The 25,235-nt window shown below is 39.3% G+C and overlaps 1 protein-coding gene across 2 annotated transcripts in view; it reads right to left on the bottom strand.

Annotated features, from left to right (window-relative positions):
* LOC121648056 (potassium voltage-gated channel subfamily D member 2-like) overlaps nt 1–23,133 on the bottom strand; it is a 42,520-nt gene extending 19,387 nt beyond the window's left edge. Inside the window, exons 1-2 of one of the 2 annotated variants that reach the window (XM_041997978.1) lie at nt 22,620–23,133; nt 21,163–22,344 (exon numbers count right to left, since the gene is read on the bottom strand). In XM_041997978.1, the coding sequence (XP_041853912.1) occupies nt 21,163–22,274 (1,112 nt within the window). In that variant the 5' untranslated portion in view covers nt 22,275–22,344; nt 22,620–23,133. The remainder of the gene's footprint in view (nt 1–21,162; nt 22,345–22,619) is intronic. The other variant, XM_041997979.1, reaches the window with a different exon arrangement.
* Between the last annotated feature and the right edge of the window lie 2,102 nt (nt 23,134–25,235).

Genomic DNA, 25,235 nt, shown 5'->3' with positions numbered 1-25,235 from the left:
GAGAAACTAAAGAAGGTGTAGAAAACTTTACCATAAACATTTTTGATGCCCTGTGGCAGAAGAGACAGGTGAGGAGACAGATAGAAAACAAAAAGAAAAGGACAGTAGAAGGAGGACAGAGACTAGGAGATGAGACAGAGGGAGTGGTTTGTGTGGAACATAAGTTGCTCCCATTTTTAGATAAATTCTGGTCTTCATTTTGGTCTCTTGAGTTGTGTAAGTGATAACAGTCTCTCTATTGCTATGCGTGTTTAACTTTTGCACCTGCGGCAAATCACGGCCCTTTCATGAAGGGAGGTATGAAAACGTGTAAACTAATTTCTGTAGTCAATATTTTTGTAACCTAGTGCATTAATGAAGGAAATTAGGCTTTTAATATGTTTATTTTCACAATAAAAACTATGGTATTTTAAGTAGTGAAAACAGGTGTTTCATTTATCCAGTTTACTTCAAATCAAAGTGAAACACTGGTTCCGCTCCATCCCTGGCCAAGTATGTAAATGTGCTTTTGTGTTAGTTATTTGCCGCACCTGATTTTTCATCCAGGCAAACCTTCCTCCCAATCTAAGTGGATTCTTCAGCAGTAAGGTTACATTTTCCTAAGTCTTACAATTTCCACTTCCCATCTTCCATGAACTTATTGCATTTTCCATTGGGGTCAAGGATTTAAGGACATAGAACAATTTCCTTGACTATTTGACCTTGTGCTGTGTATCTAATCCCCCTCTCGTTGAGGTAATTTCCTGAGGCCGGAACAGCTGTGGAGGCAGACCTATGAGTGCATGAAGGAATGAGTGAATCCCTGATGCTGGAAATGCCTGTTTAGAATACAACACAAGAGTGCAAAGGTGCTTATACTCTGCTTTAATATGGACGTTTTGTAAAACAACAAGAACTGACTATGAATTAGAAATTTTATTGTTATTTTCAGGTGGACTCAAATTGCCTAAATGATGATTTCTATATTCAGTATTTTCTTTATTAGTCTGAACATAACCAGCTGTGACTCAAAGTTAAAGCAGTAAAGTCTAAATATACTGAATAATACTGTAAGTTAACCGATTATTCCACAATAAAACTTATCCTCAATCTTCTGATCCATCCATCCATTATCTTGACCGCTTATTCCATTTCGGGTCGCGGGTGAGCTGGAGCCTATCCCAGCATTTTAACAGGTGAGAGGCAGGGTACACCCTGGACAGGTCACCAGTCTGTCGCAGGGCCAACACAGATAGAGACAAACAACCATTCACACACACACTCACTCCTACGGAGAATTTAGAGTGTCCAATTAACCTAACATGCATGTCTTTGGACGGTGGGAGGAAGCCGGAGAACCCGGAGAGAACCCACGCATACACGGGGAGAACATGCAAACTCCACACAGAAAGGCCACCACCCTCAAGGTTCGAACCTCCCCCCAGCCGAGATTCGAACCGGCGACCTTCTTGCTGTGAGGCTGCGGTGCTAACCACCACACCACCTCAATCTTCTGATTAAGTGTGTTATTCTTCTGAATGCAGACCTATTGGTATCCAGCTGAATGGAGAAATTCAGAATTTGCATTAAACTGCATTACGTGCCACCACTGTGTAATGTGAGGCTTTAAAGGAAGGTGTTATTTCTGGGTATTTTTGCTAGGTTAGGTTGTGAAAGCTATGTGTAGATTGGTTAGTCAACTGACTTTTTCCAAAGTCAAAAATGAACTTTTATAAGAAAAGGTACACTGTTAAGACAGAGGACACATTTAAAGTAGTGCAGGATTTGGAGAAAGCTGAAAGTCTCAAGATGATATACTGTATTTTGGGGAAAATAATATTTTTTTTCTCATGCTCAACTCAAGAAAACTTTTCAATTCTGTTTGAGCTGCAACTTTAAACTGTTTATATCAGCTTTTTTTTTACACTAAACAACTGCAGTCCCTGATTTTCAGGTTCACTTCTTGAACACAGAAATGCTGCATTCATATTCAGGATGCTTTGTATTTAATACTTTTAGTAGACACAGAACTCTTTGCAGAATAATTGCAACACAAGTGCAGTATTTTAAATTCCTCAGAGAGTGCCTTTGAACCAAACATCAAACTTCCAGTTGTTTAAAAAAAAATAAGACAGCTGCAAATTTAAAGGGACACATGGTGAATCTGAGGGGGAAAAGCAAAGACAGAAAGAGTGGCGAAGCATAAAAATGTACTCAGTGCTCTCTCAAACAGTGTGGACAGCAGCCAGAGTGGCGACAGCAGCCAGAGTGGCGACAGCAGCGTGCCTAGATAACAGAGAGTGTAAAGAACCAGCAAGAACCTGAGGGGAAGTATTGGGGTAGCTGCATCTCCGGTAACAGCTGCTGAATGGCCCCTAGGGCAGAGCTGCTGCCATATTCACCACTACCAACCCACCTGAGACACGCCACTTCATACGTTTGGGGACATCATTACTTTTCCCATTTCACTCCACAAGACTTCTCTTGTCTAATCAAAAAGGGACATGGGAAATAATAACTTGGGGCCATGGCAAGAACAACAACAACACAACCAAAAGGTCACTTTGTGAAAATTGGTCTTGCATCCACGCAATCTATCAGTCATCAAAGGGTTTATCGCAGTGTCTGTTTTCACAGCAGGGGGGACTAAAACTTGAATTAAACAAACCCAGGGTCAGTGTACTTAATGTCATAATTCCCATTATTTGTAACTTCAACATCTCACAGAAGACAGGCCTTGTGATGAATAATGATGTTAAAACTTTGAGGGTAAAGGCACATTCACATGTACAGTTAATAGTTGTGACTGAACAAAGGTTACTCAGTATAATCACACTATTGCACACCCTCCTTTCTATTATCCCATGGGGTTGCTATAATTGAGCACTTTTTCATTCCTTCTCCATTTCTGGTCCTAGCAAAAGAAAATGCTTTGTGGGAAATCTGCCTTCGAAGAACAATGTGGGCTGAACCAGTTGTGTCTTATTTGGTTGGTTCTGGTTTGACGTATTAAGCATATCATTAAGATTTTTATTTTTTAAGCTTTGAATTTTTTTCTTGTTTTTAATGTTTCCTCTTCAGACAACATAATGTGGGTTTTGTGGCGGTACTCTAAGATTAGCTGTGTGTCTTTAGGGAGAGACAAAGCATTGGAATGTTTGTCTCCAATTTTTCCCATTTCATTTGCCCACTTTCTAATTGGACTTCTCCATCTGTTGAGGTCCACAAACTGTCTTCTGGGGATGCTACAGCTAAAACATCCTATCAAACACACAATACATCAGGGATGTTCCTCTTGGAGTTCTGCCATACCTGGCACTGAAAGAGTAATCTGTGTAAATGTGTGTTTGTGAGTGTGTGTACTCCAGGTAACCTTGATGTTGTGGGGACCTTAATGTGTTCACACAATTGGGGAGTAACTAGTTAAATGTAACAATGTCATGTCACACTTATTGAGAAAAAAATGTATATTTCTGAATGTGCTGAGATGACCTGGATGATGCAGGTCATGTCTGCTACAGGCTGGGTTTTCAAGGAGCTGCCTCTGTGTTGAAACATATTGGATTGTTTTGACAATACACACTAAATCTTCTAGGCAAAGGTTTTTGTCTCATTTAAAATTGTGACACCTTCTATCTGCACGGCAGTCAAATCAGTGCATATTTCCCAATACAACCTGTCACAATAGTAATCAGCCAATAATACCGTAGCAGGTAGACATATTATCACACATTAATACATTTGCTGAACCTCAACAGAATTTTCCTCTTGAAATGAGAAAGACTTGCAGTCCAAAGCTTGTTTTCCATGCATGGAAATGCTAACAACTTAAATGCCTACTATCACACATGAGGAAACATTTATAGGTAAGTTAATACAATTTAGTTATCAGTGCCACCAAACACAGCCCTTCTGCCTGATATATTCATGTGTGCTCACGTAATTAAGCTCCATATTTAACTAGCTGTCAGTCAAGTAGGCTGTGTAATTACATTTATTATCTACTAGCTCACTACTAGCTAGCTAGCAAGCAAGGTGCACAGCTGTACCTTAATTGTGTTTTATATGCTTGTGATTTGCACTGGTGGTTGTGTTGGAAATAAAAACAGTTGTATCTTAATTTATACTGAACCAGTTATAATAGAGCTTTGGTTCCCAAAAGTGGATTAAGCTTCATTTAGAACCAGCATAATTTTTTTAAAGCTTAGCTAAATGTTTCAAAAGTGACCTCTACCTTGGGACCAAAAGCAAGCCCTGTTAATGTGCATTATTGCATAAAAAAATTTTAAAAATAAATAAAAATCCCAAATACACTTAATGGTTAGGTCATGTCTTATTCTCAGTCTCATGGTAACACGTGATGTAGTCCCAAGCACTTTTTGCATTGATTCACGTCCAAAGACACAAATTTAGCTATTTTGTTGTTGGACGTGAAGATAACGCCTCACAGACAAACAAATATCACCTCATCATGTGAAAGAGTCACAGAATCAATGAATTGCATCTAAAAGACTAAAAATGTCCACAAAATACACTGGACAGTCAAATAAATAATTTTGGGATACAATTAGGCATGTAGTTATTGTATGTATGTATGAGGAAAAAAGCTGTGTCATGTCCACTGAAGTCACTGATACAGGACTCTGAGTGTTTGTGTGAGTGCACCTGTGTGATGTAGAGTGTAATCAGAAGACCACCAGCAGCATGCAGTCTGGAGATGAGTCAACACAAAATGCACATCGATGTGATTTGAAGCTAGCAGAATTGGCAGCTTGGGGAATAAATCTATCTACCACGCAGCAAAACTGTCTTTAGTGAGTGGCATACTTTAATAAGAAATATTTCTCAAGGTGACAATGTTGATGGGTGCCTGAAGCACAGTGTCACTGGCATTGACTGTATGTCCCATGCACATCTAATGAATGCTTCTCCTCTGCGTTTCCCAATGTGTTGAGCAAACTGAATCAAGATCAGAAAAATGGCTAACTTTCTGGATTATTTTCTAATTCTTATTTGGAGCTCTTAATGATATGGGGAAACTGTGTTCCTCGTGCTTGTCACTCTTTACATCCCATTGACTGGGAGTTGAATACAGTGGAGCGAGCAGTGGGATGTGTGACAGAGTATTTGTGGTGATGATTACAGCTCATTAACTTTGATGGATGCCATTTCATGGAAGACGATGGGAGTTGGAACAATGGCTGCAGTGCTTGTTTTCTGTCACCAACGTGTTCACAAGTGTGTGTGAAGTTCATGCAAGATTAGTTTTGTTGGTTCAAACGATCAGCTGAATGTTTAGAGGTATGTGAATTTCACATCAGAGGTAAGGCTTAACATGAAATCAGTATCTCCCTGGATACGCTGAAATGATCTTGTGACCCCCAGAGAACAGAGAGAAGACTGGAGCTTCTGATGTTGCCATGTAGGCAATCAGCAGATACATTTGGAATGTAAATGATTTGTGTGTCATGGGTGTTTCTATGGATGAGTCTCCGTGTGCAAGTAAATGAGACTAAGCTAGGTCTGAAATTGATTGCAGTGTCTGATTTTATTACTGTTCACTGTCTGAACAGCTTTTTCTCAGCTTGGCTCACTTGCGTGACTTTGCCTGTTGGCCGAAGTCAAAACGAGACAGATTCCAGTTGCCTGTGGCCGCTCAGTGAAGATAAGGCCATGTATGCCAGACATCAAATTCATAAGCTTCTTCACGGGGATTATAGACAATTGGCTGAGGGGAAAAATATAAATAATCATCATCTGTTTACGGTTTTTCACTAATACCTTGAAAAAAATAAATAGAGAGAGAAAAAAATTCCCTGCATGAAAATGCAGTCCTTAAGCAGTTGAGATACCCCTGACTAGGACACCTGCAGTGAGACACAGACAGGAAATCCTCTACATGGGAGCTGAATTCGCACCTAAATAACAGCTAAACAAACATATCAATCTGCAGTGGCTATCGTCTATCCTTCTTCCAAGTAAAGTTTCCATATTTCTGCCATTTTGAATCAACGATATTCAAACTTTTCTGTGTCTGACAGCTCTTACAAGGCAGGGACAGGATTTATTTTGTTTTCGTTTTTTACTTTCAGCTTTAATGAGCTTAGCTAGCGTGGCCTTGTTAGTTTTTAACTTAACTTTCCCCTCTGGGATAATGTATTCACCTTCATGCAGGCTTAGAAAAAATTATATAAACTGAATACACTGCAAATGAAATTTTACTGAATTTCAACATTTTAATAGATCAAACGCTTGGGAGTTTCTAGTCAGCACGAGAATCACTCTGAATTTTTTACTTAGGTAGGGAAATATATCCATTTATTTATTAATTTTGCTTTATTATAGCTGAAGTTTGAGTGGCTCTTTTCAAAAATCTGCATTAGCCTAATATTATCATTATATTTCTGGAGTCTGGTTATTGCTTATTTAATGATTAAGTAGTTTAAGGAGTGTTTTATATTTTATTTGTTAATCAAAGAAATTAATAGCTGCAGAGCTCTGAAATAAATCCCTCCCTGAAAGCTGCATGAAAATAAAAATGTCTCAGCTATAAAGAACATTTATATTTCTGGTGTGAAGTTATAGCAAACACTTACAGCAAACTGGCCTGATCCAATGCTGCCCTTCCTGCAGCACCATGGTGAGTGACACACTAGCAGGGCAGCATCCCATGTGTCTACTTAGAACAAACTTACCCATAATGTGAAAAAAAAGAGTCAGACTGCTTGAGAAAAGAACATTTTGGTCTAATGATTAGTCCTTCAGCAGTGCAATCAAAGTCAATCAGTGTGATTTTAGAGCAGTTATATAACGTAGAGCAACACCATCATACAACATAATCTAACTGCACAAGCTCAAAGATTTTAACACAGTTTGCAGCCATACACGTGTTTCTGTGTGTGTGTGTTTTTTTTTTTAATTATGTTGGTTTAAAACTAAATGCTGACATTACTATGCTAGCCTGCTCACAGAGTCCTTCCAACATAAGCATGCCTATATCCAGCCTGGGTTATTGTCCCTTTCACACATGGTTCAACACATAAAAAACACACTATTAGCAATATTTTTTTCTAAAACAATGGAGGACAATATACTCAACCAGACACAGTGTAAGCAGGAGTGTGAGGGTGTTGAATTCTCATGTGAACACACTTCACTTCATAACCCCACTTAAAAAAATGAATGGGTAAATAAACGGGTTTCACATCAATCCATCTGCAGTTTTAATATTTCAGTCAGAACCAAACTGTTGGTCTGATAGACCAACGCTGCCATTCACAGCTGTGAGAAAAGTGTCTTATAGAAAGCCCTCTGTAAGGTGTTTATAAGGAAAACCAAACTGGTTCATCACAGTGGGACACTAAATTATACTTAAACACACACAAAAGAATAGCCGCCACCAATAAGTGCTGCCTTCCACCTGTCACATAATTGTACTGAATTCACTGTGTGGGAACAATAAAAATAATCATCACTATATCCCTTTGTAAGGATTTAACACTTTATCTTGACACATATGAAGTGCAGATTTAATACTGTGGGGTTTTTTTTTTCTTCTTTTTTTTTGCTTTTTTCTTTTGTTATTTTTTATGTTTGTTTGTTTTAATATAGTTTGTGTTAATTTGATAGTATCATGGTCTTATCTGAGAGGGGAAAACTTGTATAGAAAAAAATAAGATAAAACATAATATGAAATGTCACAAGCTTGTGGATGCGTCAGAGTCAAACACAAATATAAAGTGGTCTAAAGTTAGTTCGGATGCAACATACAGTCTGATTGTATTTTTATTATCTTTACAGAATCACACATTTGATTTAACTCAGCTGAAGGTGTCTAAATGTCTGAACTTGACATAAAAAATGACACTATAGAATCACCACTTAATATGTCATTAATCAATATTAGACATTTAAAGAAGAAAAAATTAAGGCTGTGAGGGTGAAACACCTGTACATGAAGAATTAGATGGAGGTGAAAGAGAGAAATATAGCCTCAAGCACTTGCCCTGTTTAGATTCTGTTTGACCAAATGGCCTACATTAGGTGATATATTTTGCTATTTATAGAAGCTAGGGCAAGCAGGAAACAGCTGCCATGCGTCAGGGTGACAGCCTGACATCCCTCATCTCAGCAGGACCTCCCTGCCAGGCAGACAGGAGGAAGCTCTTTATACCTAAACTGAAATGGGACATGGCCTCTTATCGTTCATGTAGCATACAGAAAACTAATGATATATGGAGCCTGTGGCAAAGACCCAACAATGAAACTGGGTTAAGTGTGGCTCGTGTGGGCAGCTTGATCCAAAGCCCACAGTTTGGCAGTTTAAACGACTCTCTATCCTTTTTTCTTAAGTGAAAGCTGCAGGTTTCATTCAAGTGGGACTAGTATTGATCATGAGAGATGTTTATTGTGGCATGTTGGTGCTGCAAACTGGAACACGTTTCCTCAGTTTTGACACAAAAACAAGAAACAAAAACAAGAAACAAAAAAGAAGTAAAACAGGGTTTTAGGTTTGCGAAAAGGCTCAATCAATATTTATAACTTTATCATGAGCCTGTTTGTGTTTAGGTAATATGAATGGCTGTAAACAAAGTTTCCGGTAATTAGTTGGCATCAAAGTATCATTGTTCTCTTTGAAACATGATGACAAGAAGTGCATTGTTTGCCTGCAGGACATGAAAGTTCATATTGATTTCAACACTCAGAGGATGCAAGACAAGAAACGAATGGATCCAATAGGATTAATAGCAAATACTTCAAAAATGTAACATCAGTATGAATAATTTCACCTCAGTCAATGTTTAAATCCCCATCTATGGTGATATCTTGTCCCTCTTCAGATTAGGTGTCAGAGAGGCACAAGTTGCATAACTCTAAATGCTTTTGTTTCTGCTTCATTCACACAGCAAACTGATGAGTGCTGTTAGCTACAATCTTTGAATCTCAGCTGATCACAGGTGTTGACGTGTTGGCTGAGGGGTGTTTTTGATAAAGAGACAAATGTCAGGAGGAGGAATATTCACACTCTGGTATTGGAAAAGCTGGCACCATTATAAGAGATTGTGTTTGCTATGCTGTCCCATGCGCCTGAAAGACATAATCACTGTAAACAGCAACGCACCCCTCCCAAACTCTTCACAGTGATGGGTGAGATTATCACAACTTTTTAGCCCTGCATCTGTGCTGCAAAGCTGCTCTTTGAGGTAAAAGAGGGGGCAGGAAGGCTGGTCCAGCTTTGACAGATGCGTAATAATGATCAGTGGTTCAGTGTAATGATGGCAGCATCTAAAAATAAAAGAACAACTGCTTCTCTTTCAACTGGCACTCATTACATACCATCTTGGGGAGTGGAGTAATACTCACACAGGCATGGTGGACATTAAAAATATTACAGCTCAACATGAAAACTAACATCTTGTGCTTTGTGTGCTGATTGTTTCAGTAGTTACACGAAGGCAACAAGTGCAAGCCCACGGATATATGAAGCTGCCAACTAGGCAACTTCATATATATTGCCTTTGCATTAGTGGGTGGTGTATGTGTGTGTGTGCGTGTAAAAAAAAATTACACTGAAGAGTATTGATACTAAGAGTGCTCAGAGCACATGAGCTTATGAATAAATCTGCTTTAACATGCGACATTACTCAAGTTAAGGTAGTTTATGGGTAAAATGACCTGATGAGATGGAAAGATCATCATTTTGCTTAAGAAAGCCGTGCATTTAGCTAGTTTAACAAAATTCTCTGTTTTGGGTATGAAGTGTTTGTTTAGGTTATTCACACACATCCTTTTAAATGACACAATGCTTTCTTCATTATTAAGAGGGCAGTTGCAGATGAAAATGAGGATACCACCGTGTGGCTGGTTGGCGGAGTCTAGCACAGCATTTTTTCCAAGGAATTGAAATGCTATGAAATGTAAATGTAACAACACTTTCTGGGTTTTTGGGAGCTGAGGAGGCCAATTGCTGTTTGAAAGAGAAAATGCATTTGCATTCGCATTTGCATTTATACCGTTTGAAAGGGTTTTTAGTTCAGTTCAGTATTATGCAAATAGTGCCAATTCACAGCAAAAATAGTAATCTCAGGCCATTTTATTGAGATAAATTCCCTTTGAGCAAGCACTTAGTGACAGAGGCAGCAAAATTTCAGATGTTCAACTGTTTGGGGACTCCTTTGTTGTAATTTGCATGTAATATTGCACCAAATGTTTTCAATGGGTTGCAAGTCTGGACTGTGAGCAGGCTAGGTTTTATCACTCAAACTGAAAGATGATGAAAGCCTCAAAATTCTTGTAATTTACACTGAAAAACATCATGTTTTTCACGCAGTGGTGAAACCCTCCTCAGCTTTGTCTTTGAAAAGCCTGTCTCTATGTGATGTTCCTCGTACACAGTCATGTTACTGACTTGTTTCAATGAACCTTGTTAGTTATCAAATGTTCCACAAAGTATTGCTTTTCCTTTCTTGCTGTTCATTATGCAACTTTTTGCTTCTGTTACAACACATTTGTGCAATGTTGGCATCAAATTCTGAGATTTTGATTTTGTATTTTTCAAAAAGATTTTTTTTTTTCCATTTAAACTTTTGATGCTTTGCACTTTTGCTGTTTTTTGCACATCTCTTCTCCTGTTTCCATTTACATGTTAAGACATGTCTCAACTTTTTTAGAAGCAGGGCTGAAGAGAGCTTGAAAATAAGGTAGATAAAACTTGCCTTTCCTTTTATATTCCTTTTAATGTAGTTAAATCTCCAGTCAAGCTCTCCTTAAAGCCAGACTACATACGTTTTTGAAACCATCAGTTGACACACTGATTTCACAGGGGGGGATTTGACCAGAACAGTAACTATATCACACAACCAATAATGACATTGTCACAAAACCCTAATTTACTGGTCTGCCATTAATTGATCTGTCATTATTTTTTATACTAACTAAAATTAAAGTGATTCTAGTTAGGAACATGGAATCACTGCCATAGAACAAATGTGGCATCCCATTTAAAAGAAGAAAACGTCTGCATATGGAGGATAAAGAGGTTGGTGGGATGGAGCTTCACACTTATGATTGTCAAACAGAATCATCAAGTTCAAGCCCCATTTCAGTAACTTTACTTTGAGGAGTTATTTTAGGATTCTGGTGCTGTTTGTGTGCACTTTCAGCTAATATTACGTCACTGTTTTAAACATTAAAAACTCGTTTTAGGTTAGTGAGAATTCCTGTTCATCAGCACAAATGCAAAATTTTCTGTTTCAGGGCTATTTCAGGTTTTTCTGTGAGACCAAGCAGAAGAAAATGGTGAAAAGACTGCAGGGAGCTAAAATAAAAATTAAATAAATAAATAAATAAAAACCTTTTATGTTTTGAAGCAAAAGGAATAAAAAACATGTTCGGTGGACAATCACTGATGACACTAAAAGTTACACATGAAAAACAGGCTTAACTAACATTAAGAACAGCTTCTAGGTATCAATACTCGCATCAGTGCTTGTGATGTGTGTATTAGTACTGAAATATCAATACCTCCAATACCAGCTTTTTATGTTCTAGAACCAATTTTCATGTTGGAATATTGATATTTTAGTAATGTGGGATAAATATGTAGTTTATCATGGACTGGAATATAGTGGAAAGTATCTTTAATATCAGGATTTTGTCTAAATTATTCTCAGTTAGTAGGAACTACTTTTTCTTCTGCCTGCCAAAGTCATGTGTGAAATAAGGCACAGTGTAGCAGCACAGCAGTGTGCCAATCATTCACTCAGTACTCACTCAGTCCAAAGCAGTCACATCTGGAGCTGAGCAGCAACAGCACGCTGTATGATGTGCGTGGGAAGACATAGAGGTATTGTAGCAACATCACAAACCTCTTAGACATCCAAGAATCAATCATAACACAGTATATAGTGAAATTATGAAGAAGAATAGGAGGAGGAAAGGAGAAGGACAGGCACTGCAAAGGTGAGACAGGCATCACTCATGGAGTCCTTTAATGCTGCAGGCAGGTACTATCAGGTACTATAAGGTACTATTCAATATTCAGGTAGAGAGGGAGAAAATGTGGCGCTGTGTGGCAATGATGTTGAATTTTGATTTTCATCTGTTTGCTAAGATCAGGTTTTTGTGTTGATGTTTAAACAACAGGTGTCTCCTCATTCTTGAGACTAAGGCATTCTGTTTTGTTATGTACAGTATAATATATGGTTATGTAATTAGAAAATGCTACAATAAATAGCTGCATGAGCTCAGCTTGGAGTCAAAGTTGTCCCTGAGATCACCTCACATCAATTCAACAGACCTAGATTTAGTCTGTAAGGATGCCTGCAGAGGCTGGGGGTCATGAATATTCAGTAAACAGCCGTTGTGGGGTTAAAAAAATAGAACTATGTCTGAAAAATATTTAATATATAGGATAGATAGATAATAACATCACTAATTCTCATGTTTAGACCAATATTAAACTTAATATATTAATGTGTTGGTGTTGACAAACATATGTTATTATTGTGGTATTTATATGCACTACTCACAAAAAAGTTTGGGATATTTCACATTTTGTATGATGTCAGAATGAACATGAAATCCATCATAACTTTAATAGGTGAACTTAATTTGACCCTCTCTAAGCCTAAATGCACACCTAAAACCTTTCAGTGTTTAAGTCTTTATTCCATGACAAGTTGCTCTCTAACAAGATGGTTAACCACAAAGGAAAAAATAAAAAGAAAGACTTCTGAACTATGAATGGACCACTAAATGTTCTGGCTCCTGCTTGTATCTAAACAGTCCTTTTCATCATTAAACCAAACAACGCAAAACACATGACAAGTTAATGAAACACTGACCCACCACTGTTAGGTTTTGTTTCAGTAAATTATTTAAGATAAAGGAATTGCCATCACATGAATGAAACATCCTACATTCATACATAATATCACTGTAGCATAAACATTTTAATTTTCTGTAAATTTCACAGAAAAGTTTTTATGAGTAGTGGATTTATTTATGCATTTTACTGATAATTTCAGTTTTAGTGTTCTATAAAAATGTAACTATTATTTCCTTTACTCTTAGTACATATTTAGTGTTTGTACAAAGTATTGGTATCATATCGGTATCGCCGATACTGGCTTGAATTTTGCTCGGTATCGGATCAGAAAGTGGTATCGTATATCACTTATCACTGCCTCAATACAAAAAGTGAATGACTTTCTTTGTTGCATTGACTTTGCTTGCTGTGGTTATGTTAGTGACCACTTAATAGTCATAAACTGTTAGTTTTTCTTTTTTGCTTTCTACCTCTATAAACAGCCTTTTTCTTGAACACAAATGCAGTCTTCTAAGTGGGGAAAAAGATGCATAATATTGCTGACAGAGAATATATTCAGAAATCTATTAACCTCATAAATCATGGTTCATGCTGTGCTACAATAACTCTTCTTACACCACTATCTTTAAATAAAATGTCTTAGTCATTCATGAATCCTGGTCTTGGTCTTAAACAGTGTCAGATTAAAACCAAAATTTGTGATATTGAATGCTCTGAGTGCATCTTTGGTCACTTATATATCTTTGCAGAGGACAGCTTTATTGATCCTGACATGATAACTCAATTGATTGAGTGCTAAGCACTGTGAAAACCAGCAGTCTAAACTTGAAGAGAATCCATTTAGCAATGCTCTTGCACATTTCAACAAAGTGATGATGAGGCATTATGTGAGTCTGCATACCAATCTCCATGACCAGACAAGCCATTTTCATCTGTATGTAAATGGTGAGTATGTAAATAAGCCATGCAGCACTAGAGAAGCAGATAGCTCTTGGGCTTGGATTTATCACCTGCATGCCATTTGATCCACTGATCTCGTGCCACACACTTTGCATCGGATATCTTTTACAACACATCAACTTTGTGGATGGGACACAGTCACATAATAGGTAATATTTCCCCTTTTCATCCATTCACTGGAGCTGGTCAGGGTTTCAAGGCTGTTAGATTGGATGGAAGTGGAGTCAGGCAGAGCAAATGCATTCTAACAACAATGAAATCGAGGTGATGTGTTTTCTCACATATCTCCTCATTTCCTAATGCTGTGATGCTGCATTCATTTGGTGTAACTTTAATCTTGTTCTGGAAAATTCCATTAATCTTCAACATTGCTTGCAATACAAAGAAGAAGATAAAAATGCTGAGCTGTGGAAAAAACATGATGCCATATTTTACATCCTTACACTATGTTACCCAGACCCATGTGCACAACATGTTAGTCTATTTCTCTGCATTATGCAGCACATTTGAAGTGAATTAATGAAAATCCCACATGTGGAGTGTGTGTTACTGGTGTCACCTCGAAGACGGGTTGTCAAAGAAATCGAATCAAATGGGAGGACAGCCATTTTGTCCTTGCCATATAGATTATTTATCAATCTGACCATCTGCAGTGATGCATGCCTGCTTTTAGAGTCAGTTCACATACACAGTAACCTCACATCAACCTACTACTAGGCCATAATCTGTTTTTCAGTTCAGGGTTGACTGACCACAACCACACATTCTAGCTGACATTATCCTTCAGTTAAAAAAAAAAAAAGAAAGAAAATGTATAGATATAATGTCATTAAAAACTAATTTAAGGTGCAAATGAACATCTTTGAAGTTCCTGCCTATAAAAAATGATGTAATAAATCTGTAATATACGACTGGCCATAAAATATTAATCAATCATTCAACTCACACCTCCATAACAGCCCTTTAAATCTCTCACTGCTTCTGCAAAACTATTCCAGCAAGCAGAGAGGATAAAAGAGATGCAGGCGCTTGGTATTTTCAATTAAGCAGAAAAACAGAAGATCTGTGTCTTCTCTTTTTTTCAGATTCTGTCTTTTGCAATGATCTTAATCTCCTCTGAGCATGGCTGCCTGTTTCTGCCCCTTGCTCTCACTCCTCCATTTCGCAGACATTTGCATGGGCAGAAAAGAGCTCGTACAGAACACGTCTCAGTTCCTCTCATTAAGTCACCTGTCACTTCAGGATCATTATGCCATCCTCACATTAGCATCACCTCTTGTCCCCAATAAAGCACCTGGTTGGGTGAAGGGAGGGAGGGGGCAGCATGAGCCTACAGACGAAAGGCAGCCTACACATCTCATGTTTTACACCATAGTACATTGCATCACTCATAATGGATTGCTGATTTTCATAGTGTGCATAATATGCACAATGCCAAGTGGTGTAATGTATTCCACTGAAAGTGAAAATTACACCCAATGCACTACATATCAAACACGCCAAATGTTCTCGCTGACTGTCGTGTTTTGCAAGAAAAAAAAAGGGGGGGGGGGGGTGAAAACTCTGCAAAGCCTGCCAGGGGCATAGTAACTTATCCAACCACATGAGAACTGAATCGAGAATGCCTTTGTTATCTCATGGGTACAGAAACAGTAAAAGCCCTCCAGATTGTTCCTGTACATTTCAGTTATTTCTGACATGAAGTGAAGAGTTTGGACTTCAACAAGCTTGGCATCTCATTAAACGATCAAGTTAACGCTTTGGATTCTTGGCTTTGATTGCCATGAGGCTGAGGTGTCAAAACTGGCAAGCATGATAATGGTTATACTTGTGGTTGTTTATGAGCCCTACTGTGACCGTCTTGTGTGTTAACCTTGCTTCCTATGCCCTATATATCAAATCCTGAGAGCTTTATGGGGCTCACTTGTCAAGCCTTTTCAGTTGCATTTGGTGGGAGGAGCTGTGGCACAGATGACTTGGTGATAAATTCAGCCTCTGATGAGTGACTACAATACACAGGCATGTTTTTTGCATCTTAGGACAATGCACATAGTAAATGTCACAACAAATCAGCAATCAGTGATTGCTCCTCGTGGCATTATTTTTACAGTATAAAAAAAATATGCAAATTTACAATGACATTTGAACAATCTTCAGCTGCCTTATTATCACACCATAAACTTTAATACAGTCTGGGAAGGACTCAAAATGTGTTACAGCAACAAAAAAATGCCATAATTTATAGGAATTTATTGTAAATGTTTAAATTGTGAAGCAGTTGTGGGGAAGAAGGGCAGGATCTCAGTTTTAAAAGTAAATTTAATAAGAGTGAGTTTTTATTATCATGGAAAACTTTGATTATGCAGCTTGCATAAAAGCTTGGTCTCAAAGCTAACCAGCAAGCAGAAAGTCAAAACCTCCTCTTCTTTAACTTCCAGTCAGAGACAAGCACATGAGGTCAGTAAAAGAGTCTTCACTGGCCGTGGGTGCAATTGTCTCTGTTTCAGCTGTATTTACTGATGACCTGTCCACATTGTACAATACTGCATGTCTACTGACAGCTGGAGAAGGCAATGGCTCACAGTTGTTAAAATTTATTCTTATTTATAGCAGTAGTATCAGTAGTAGGTGGCATGGAACAAATACATGGTATCAACTTGGTCAAGTTTCCAAGTAGAGATGTGATGTTTATGAACGCTCGTTTGAACGGCTCTTTTAAATGAACGATGGGAACCAAGTTACAGTTTTTTATATACAAATTGTCCATGCTGCCTTCACATGAAAGGTGTGCCTTTATTTTGTTTATATTTTTTCTGTATTTCTCAGTTTTTCCTGCATTTTCTTTTTAAATCTTGTAGTATTTATGTAGTTTCATATTTTTATTATTATTTTATTATTATTTTTATTATAAATTGTGAGTTTTTTGTATTACCACTGAAAATGTTGGAGTAAAATTGTTTTGCATTGAATTTTATTGTAGCCTGCTTAGTTTTTTGGTGAGGAAAAATTCTAAATAGGGATCTCACTGTTAAAGCATGGGGATAAGGAGCCGCCTTATGGTATAGTTGCAGTGAAAACACAAGCCAGATAAAATTATGACAAAATTTCTGATTAATTCCCACCAACACAGTATATATTGGTGTGTAAGTTTGAATTACTCTGATCTGACCTTACCTTATAATTGCTACCAGTGATTATTTCTTTGATTTAAAAAAAAGAGTTACCCCTGATTGAAAATAAAATAAAATAAAATAAAATAAAATAACAAGAGGAGCCGTTCTCATCTCTAGTTTTAAGTCTTTACAGTGATGTGGAAATGCTGCAGAATGCTGTGATTTCTCAGACAGAATAATCACCTTTGTTGTGGTTGAAAACAACAAGATCCCTACAGCACACTTCAACTTTTATTTCTTTCATGTTATCCTATACTGCATCTTATCTTGTGCTTTATCTTATTTCTCTTTATTTAAGTTTTTATGCACTTTTTAATACTTCCGCTACACCCCACTGTAAAGCTTTTAATGTTTTATGTAAAGCACTTTCAATTGTCTTGCACATCAAATGTGCTATACAAATAAACTTGTCTTGGCTTGCTTTACAGCAGCACTTCCTTGATCTATGAAGTTTGAAAGGTTGGCACATAATTAAAAATAAAAATCATGGATTTGTGCACATGGATCACATAGACCAGTATTTGCATGAAGATCTCTATTAACTGTAAATATAGATTTCACAGATCAACAATTTGTTTTCCACTGACCAGAGTTCACGTCTGCAAAGCTCCCAAAAGATATTTAAACCCTTTTTAACTAAAAAATCTTTTGCAAGATGTTTGTAACAACCATGTCAAACATTTACAGTATATTACTCAAATGTAATTTGCTTTGGATAGAAGTGTCTTCTAATTAATGTCATGTAATAAACATACACACAACTTGTGTCACCACAGCTTCAAACGTGATGCAATGATAAACAGCTGATCCAGCCTCTATCAAGGGAATACTGTCTGCAGTGGAAAAATAAGTAAATGTAATGGAAAAACACCATACGATGGTAAAGCTGCCAGTTAATCACTGCAGTTTTACAGTGTAAATGAAATGGGGATGAGGGACATGAAGGATGGAAGTGGTGTGAACATTTAAAACAAGGATGTTCTTGTCAGAAGCTGAGGCCCATCATGTCTATCAAAGCTAATGTTTGTTTGTGTCCTGAGAAACAAGTGTGTGTCTGTTCCAGACTAAACCCTGTCCCCACTCCTCTTCCCTAGTGGGTTGCGCTTGACTTCCACCGTTTTCACAGCTGCTCTCAGCAGTGCACTCCATTACACCTTAAATCACTTAAAAGATCTGAAGCACCAAAAACTCCCTCTGCAGCTAATTCACCCTGACCGCGTGGATCATCGAGAGAAATAAGAGGAGGGAAACACTGCAACATTTGAGTCCACCTTAATAAAGTGCACTACAATCTTTGAATTAAAATCTATTGCTGTCTTAAATGGGCAGTATTACATCCAGTCACAAAATTACTTTACTGCTGTTTTCAACGATACAGCATAGCACCATACCACAGATAAAAATCTCCTATTTTATTGCCATTCAGCCAGTTTTGGAAACGCAGATCCATTTCAACAGAGGCGGATTTTTTCTTTGTTGGGCATCCACAAGCAACCACAGAGATTAAGCTCGATAAATAAGGAGGGATAAGTGGGTCTTGTCCCGTGTTTGGTGGCGTAGAGCAGAAGACACAGAGGCATGACACGCAGCTGCACAGAGCTATTGATTCTCCGCTGGTCTCCAGGCACCCTCTTCCCTTTCATTCAGGCTGCCTGCCAAGAGTCTGAACAGGAACAACTGCTCTCCCGAATTTCTGCACGTCTGCTTAAGCACAATCAATGGGCCATCAGCAGGGGAGATAACGCCTGCCACTGTCTTTACTTCCACAAGGTTTGAGTCAGGGAAATAGAAAATATATGTAGTGGAAAGACACCATGATACCATGCAGGCATATAACATCATTGGCTGTAAAATAAGATCAAACACTTTGCTTTCAAATGTAGGTTTCATATCCGCCCCTGTTAGTCTTTTGAGAGCCTATTTGCCACTAAATGAAAAGGCCACATAATTTGTATCTGTCTAAGTAACTATTTGTTAGACATGGATCAATTTTTCTGCATGCTGGGCTCTAAAACAAACAATCAAAATACCTCATTTCCTCTGATCTAATCAGCATTTGAGGGCTCATAAAGGAGAGTGCAACAGATATTTTCCTTGCTCTATTATAATAAGGACAATGGCAACCTTTATTTCAGTTCCACAGGTTGAATGAGATATGTTTCTATAAAGGCACACCTCATGGACAATGATGGATCATAAGAAAGGGCTGACTTCATCTCTCAGTGATGGCTTTTCTGCCTCTCCACCGGTGGTCCACTATGCAGCATTCTGCACAACTGGAAGGCTTCAGTTCATGTTGCAAATCTGTCAGCTGGGCTGTCATGGTTCACAATGGAGTGACAGAGACGTCCCCATTACCAAGGACATTTCACTTTTGTTCTCCAGCACAAAACATCTTTTTTAAATCCATCTCAAGCAACACAAAGGGGAGCTGAATCCAGCAATATCTTTTTTGCACCCAAAAGATAAATAATGGAGCATCTTACACAACTCATCTTTTATCTTTGAATTTAAATGGAAAGCATGCCCAGTGCTAGATTAAGATGGCAGCTACAGCCATCAGGTCGTGCATATTCTTAGTAATGCGCTCACTAGTTATATCCAGGGTGAGCTGTAGTTCGACTGGTACTGAGTGAGCACAGGATGAAGATTTTTATGTACCACTAAAAGGACAGGACATCCACTAAGTCATTGTCACTAGCTGCATGAGAGCAGGTAGAGAATTTGTGTAGTGAAAGTGAACATTTCTAATAACAACAATGATTATGATAGCAATCCCAAACTGAAAACGCTACCTGCAGAGTTTAAAGGAGCTGGGCTGCGTCAATGCAGATGTGAGGACTGACAAAAACAAGAAAGGATGTGGGATCTGCTGTTTGCTTTGTGAAGATCAGTTTAACCACAGATTAAAGCAAAGATTTACATTCACAGTATTTGGCTGCACACATCTCAAGCACACATTTGCCACACGTACACACACCTGAAGACAAACATTGCTGAGGATACACACAGAGCCAGTAGCAGTTTGTTTTGCATGTTTGATTTTTGGTGCTAAAACATTATTTCAACAAGACCCAATTTTGTGTCATCATCAGTGAGGAGGGGAGTTTACACTGAACACTAAACGGCTGTGCGCAGTTTACAGTTGCAGCAGTGAGTGAAGATGCAAACCCGCAGCCTATATTTCAACACAGAAATCAGAAATTATCTATTATGACTTCGGTTCGTTTAATCTTTGTCTTGTGTTTATTTATATGAACGGATGAAAGCCAAATGTTTCCAGTGACAAAAAGTTCTCAGCACCTCGGAAAACATGTCGTTCCGGAGCGCTGCGCTGAAGTGAATAATGGTAATAACAGCCCGGCGGTAATAATAATACCCACACCGAGCTGCTGAGCGCTTGAGTGCGCTCATCAATACGAATTAACGTGATGTAATCTTCTTAACACTGTTTAATTATTTTATGCCACATCAGCACATGGAACAGCTGACGGTATTCATGGGCATGAAATTAGCATTCAAATATTTACTGTACCTCGTTGAAAAGGAGATGAGTTGAGAGAGAATGAATGAGCGGCAGAGATTAGGGGGGTGCGCGCTCGCGTGTGTGTTTGTGTGTGTGTGCATTTGCAGTTTATAGCCTTCAAGTTTGCTTTTAATTAAATCTCTGCACTTGTCTCTGTTTGACAGTTTGGTCTGTAAATGCGGCAAGTGGGATATTGGACAGTCTTCGTTTGATTTTTTTTATTTTTTTATTTCTTTATTTGTGTGTGTGTGTGTGTGTGTGTGTGTGTGTGTGTGTGTGTGTGTGTGTGTGTGTGTGTGTGCATGTGTTGCTCATTTATGTAACCTTTACAAACTATCCACTAAAAACCCTTGATAACGGGCAGGAACTATGTCTGACCTTCAACATAATAAGAGGTGCTGGTGAGGAGTGGGCTCATTGATGGTTACAGAAGCCTCTGCAGCTGCCCCCTGATTGGCTAAAACGCGCTCGAGGTCGTTTGTATCGCCAGTAAATGTTAAGGTGCACCTGTGGCAGGTTGAACATTAACATAATTTGTGCAAACCATTTATAGGGATCACAGTTAAGATTTTTGTGTTCTTTGTCCACATTCAGTGTAAACATAGCTACTACAATGAAGCTGTGAGAAAGCTGGGACAGTGATTTGCATGTTTGTGGAGCTTAAGGGTTTTTCAGGGACTTATGCCGCCACCTACCCCAGTGTTGTCATGGTGACAATGGTGTACCAAAACGCTGCGGGGATACTGGTGAACTTGCTTGATGGGGAGCCTTTCTCTGCATAAAACATGACCGTGGCAAAAATAATGATGGCCATAGTGAGCGAAAATAGAAGGAAGCCCAGCTCGGAGGCGCAGCTCTTCAAGGTGTAGCCCAGGATGCGCAGCCCAGCGGAGTGCCGGGAGAACTTGAAAATCCGAAACACACGGAAGACTCTCAGTGTGACGAAAGCTCCGCTCACCTGGTCATTGTCAGTCATGACCAGGCCAATGTAGTAAGGCATGATGGCGACTACATCAATGACGCTCATCACACTTTTCATAAACTTGTACCGGCTGGGCGCTGCGATCAAACGGAGGAGATACTCAACAGTGAATATCATGACGCACGCAGTGTCTAAACAAAAGAAGGCCAGTGCGTAACGGTCTCCACAGGAAACCTCCTTTGACCTGTTGGGCAAAGTGCCACAGGGAACTGTCTCCACCACGTTGGCCATCACTGATATGGCAATGAAGAATCCTGTGACATAGTAGAAGACCAGAGCTAAGGTGCTGGTGTGAGGGTTTTCAAAAGCCCGCCACAGGAACTCCCGATACGTCAGGTTTACCGGCGTGACGTCATTGTTCATGTCCATTTCCTCGTCATCCTGAAGCCTCTCCGCATTTTCGCGCCTCCTGTCTTTGTACTCCTCATAGCAGCAGTCCCCAATAATCTCGGGGATTATGCCAAAGAAAGCGAGCTCCTCGTCGTACGCAGATATGCATTCTTGGCGCGGATAATGTAGTTTCCCCGTGCGGTAAAAATTCAGGATGTGTCTGAAGATGTCAGGGTCGCGGTCGAAAAAGTATTCACTTGTTTCCTCGTGGAAAAAGAAGTCTCTCTCTGTGCTGCCCAACAAAGTGTCCGGGTACCTCTCCAAAGTGGTTCGCCACGTCTGAAACTTGGTCCCACTCACGTTGAGGATGATGAGTCCGTCCTGGGCTTTCCTCTTGTCTTGTGGAGGGATGGGCATCGGGGTGCTCGCCACGGGCATCCATCCTATGGCTGCCGCTCGGGCGAAAGGAAGCCATGCCGCTACACCTGCTGCCATGCTGACCTGTAGTGTTCAATAAGACCCTTCTCCGGCTGTCACAGTGCTAAGGCTCAGAGATAAATTGCATCTGCAGGAGGAACAACAGATAGAGACACTGATTGGTATTGGCTTCTCAAGCCCCTCATTTAAACAGAGCCAGTTAACAAAAAAACGCACAAACACATTGACTTATACTGCGCAAAGCTCTAGTGAGTACCACTCGAGTCGTTTCCACAGTGCAACTGTTCAGTTATTGTAGCCTACTTTGCGGCAGAATATCAATTAGATGTTCAAACTCTAACCCAACATTCATCCGGATTTTTCCTTAATAAAAATGTAATTTAAGTACAATAAAACACCCACCTTAGAGAAGGTTGCTCATTAAACTGCATCCACAGAGAGTTCAATAAAAGACCTATCCTCGGAGGAGAACCCTTGCGATTCCGCCTCCCATCTATTTGTCACTGCAGCCAGACGGTAGAGGAAAATTACGGTGCATCAACAAGTTAAACAATTCAAGCGGCGGTCTCTCGGTAGAGAGCGGTCATTTGTTCATGCTTGAGCCTTCCTTTTTCTCCTCCGCAGGGCTCACGTGCATAGGTTTTTCCCTCCCGTTGCAGCTACTCCTCAATAAACTCTTGTTCCTCTCGTCGACTGCAAGACCACCCTCCCCCTTCCTCATCACCAAGCTCCAACTGTAGAGAGACGAGAGAAAACCGTATGCAGAGAGAGGAGTGGTCTTATCTGCACCCAGAAATTCCTCTGCTTCGCTGTAGGGGGGAACTATTCAATGCGTAAAGGTAGTCTAAGTAGGCTGTATTGCCACAATCATAACTTGACGCTTGTGTTTGTGTGTTTTCTCTCGTCGCACAGAACATAGGCTACTAACACAGCTGCACGTTACCTCAATTATAATGTCATAAAACGTCTTAAATGAACGAGCCTGTTTCACCGTATGTGGATAGCACTAATTCGACCTTTCTGAGACACATAAAGTCCTAAGTTGTCATCACTCTTTTCTTAGGAAAACCCTTCTTTTTTTCTTTTTTTTTTCTTTTTTGTTTCACAAAACTAGTTTTTAAAGCAACATTTATTGTATTTAAACATTTTAATGACACTGTAGAAATGTTTTTTTAAAAACAAAATTTGATCTGCAACATATTTTTCTCAGTATTGTTTTTGAAGGTCGTTGTTCTGTAATCCTGTTGAACGGCTACAAAAGGTCAGCATCACTGGGTTACACAGCTCTACTGACATTTTCCAACACAGCCATAATCAATGAAATGCGTGAGCTTTGTATAACGTAACAGCACGCGCATCTCAGAGGGAATCTCAGACAGCTGTGACCACTGTGAAGCATGTGTTTGCTGCACGGAGATGTATTTGGTTTCAGCTCCACATAACACACAGCTTAAGGTCCTATTTAACCGCTTTAGGTTTTCAGCACCGCGGACAGCTCCTGAGCTTTCAGCACTGCAGCAGTCAGTCGGTTTCTCGCTCCTCTGTGCGCGTCCAAGCTACAGATTCCAAACATGCTACACTACAGCTTAACTCACATGCATTCACAGTCATGGTTAAGCACCCACATCCTCTCCACTTGTGAAAATGGATGCTTAGTCAAGATGAGGTGTGGAAAATGTGCTGCAGCTGTTGTTCTTATTTAAAGTACTGTAATTTACAACAAATGAGTTGGAAAGGGGGGTCCCTGTTTTGCCCAAGGACATTTTGACAGTATAAGTGGCTATTGATGGACACATTAGATGCTGCACCAGTCAGACCTTTGGCCTTTTGCACTCCAGAGTTTCAGCCAGTTCACCAAATTCACACCCAGCTTCGGGTCCCTTTTGGCATGCTGCTGTGTTTTTGTAGGATGAATGCACAACACTGTCAGAACTCCCATTAGTGTATGCTGAGCGTGTCAGAACACACTCAGTGTTCAGTTTGAGCAGTCAGGCCCAGGGGCGATGTATTCATCGGGGCATTTAAATATTCCAGCGGTTGCCAAATGGCACCAAACATAAGCATGCCTGCTGAGCTGGATGGCAGTCTAGCTGCAAGCTTTTCAGGTCACAGAGAGCCACTGTACTTTCATTTAAAAGGTAGGAAATGGTTTATTTAGAATTTTTACATGTCGTGTCATTTTCAATCAAACAATTAGTCAGAATATGTTATTCATACTAAAGTAGTGTGATGCTTTGTAAAGTGAGTACACATGCTTAATGAAGTGAGTACACAGCTTTATATTTTGTTCCTAATGTATCCTGTTATTACATTTTTTGAGTCACACTTAAGTGTTTCTACAAGAAAAAAAAACACAGTATCACCACTTGTGTTTAGAGAGAAAAAAATCAGTACTGGTCTGTGTACTGATGGATTGGATAAAATGCCATCCTTTGTGAACACAAATTTTCAAGGAGTTCCAAGGTCAGATCAGATGATTGGTGTTGATGCAGAGCTGTGCAGATGATTTAATTTCATCGTCTATGTGTTTATGGATTTAGTCTTTGGATCAAGTAATTAGCGTGTGTCCTTACCAAGGTTGAACATTTCATCTGGGCACTTCTCTGGTTTGTTGGCTGGACATCTGCTCAGATATAGAAGAGGTTGATCAAACATAAAAGCTTAAATCTTAAAAGAAAAAAAATATGCTGCAGCTTGTAGTTGTAATAATGATACAACCAGGCTCTGGCTCTGTCCATCCAGATAGTGATTGCTCGCATGTTAAACTCAACCACTGAACCAACTCTGATGCCTTTGGGATTTGGTTGTGTAAGGGGATGAATTTTGTAAACAGGTCCTCAAGTGTACTCAGTGTTGTAACGCAAAGACAAGCACCCAAAACAAACAAACACACACACACACACACATTCACACTGTGTGTCTGATAAACCTTTAGACATTCATGTGAGCTCACACGCACAGCCATATTTTTGCACTTGATCTGTTGACAGTAGCAGACTGTCCACCGCATACACTAAT

This window comes from Melanotaenia boesemani, chromosome 10 (assembly GCF_017639745.1).
Source record: "Melanotaenia boesemani isolate fMelBoe1 chromosome 10, fMelBoe1.pri, whole genome shotgun sequence".
Taxonomy (NCBI): Eukaryota; Metazoa; Chordata; class Actinopteri; order Atheriniformes; family Melanotaeniidae; genus Melanotaenia; species Melanotaenia boesemani.
This window is presented reverse-complemented; position numbering and strand designations above follow the sequence as displayed.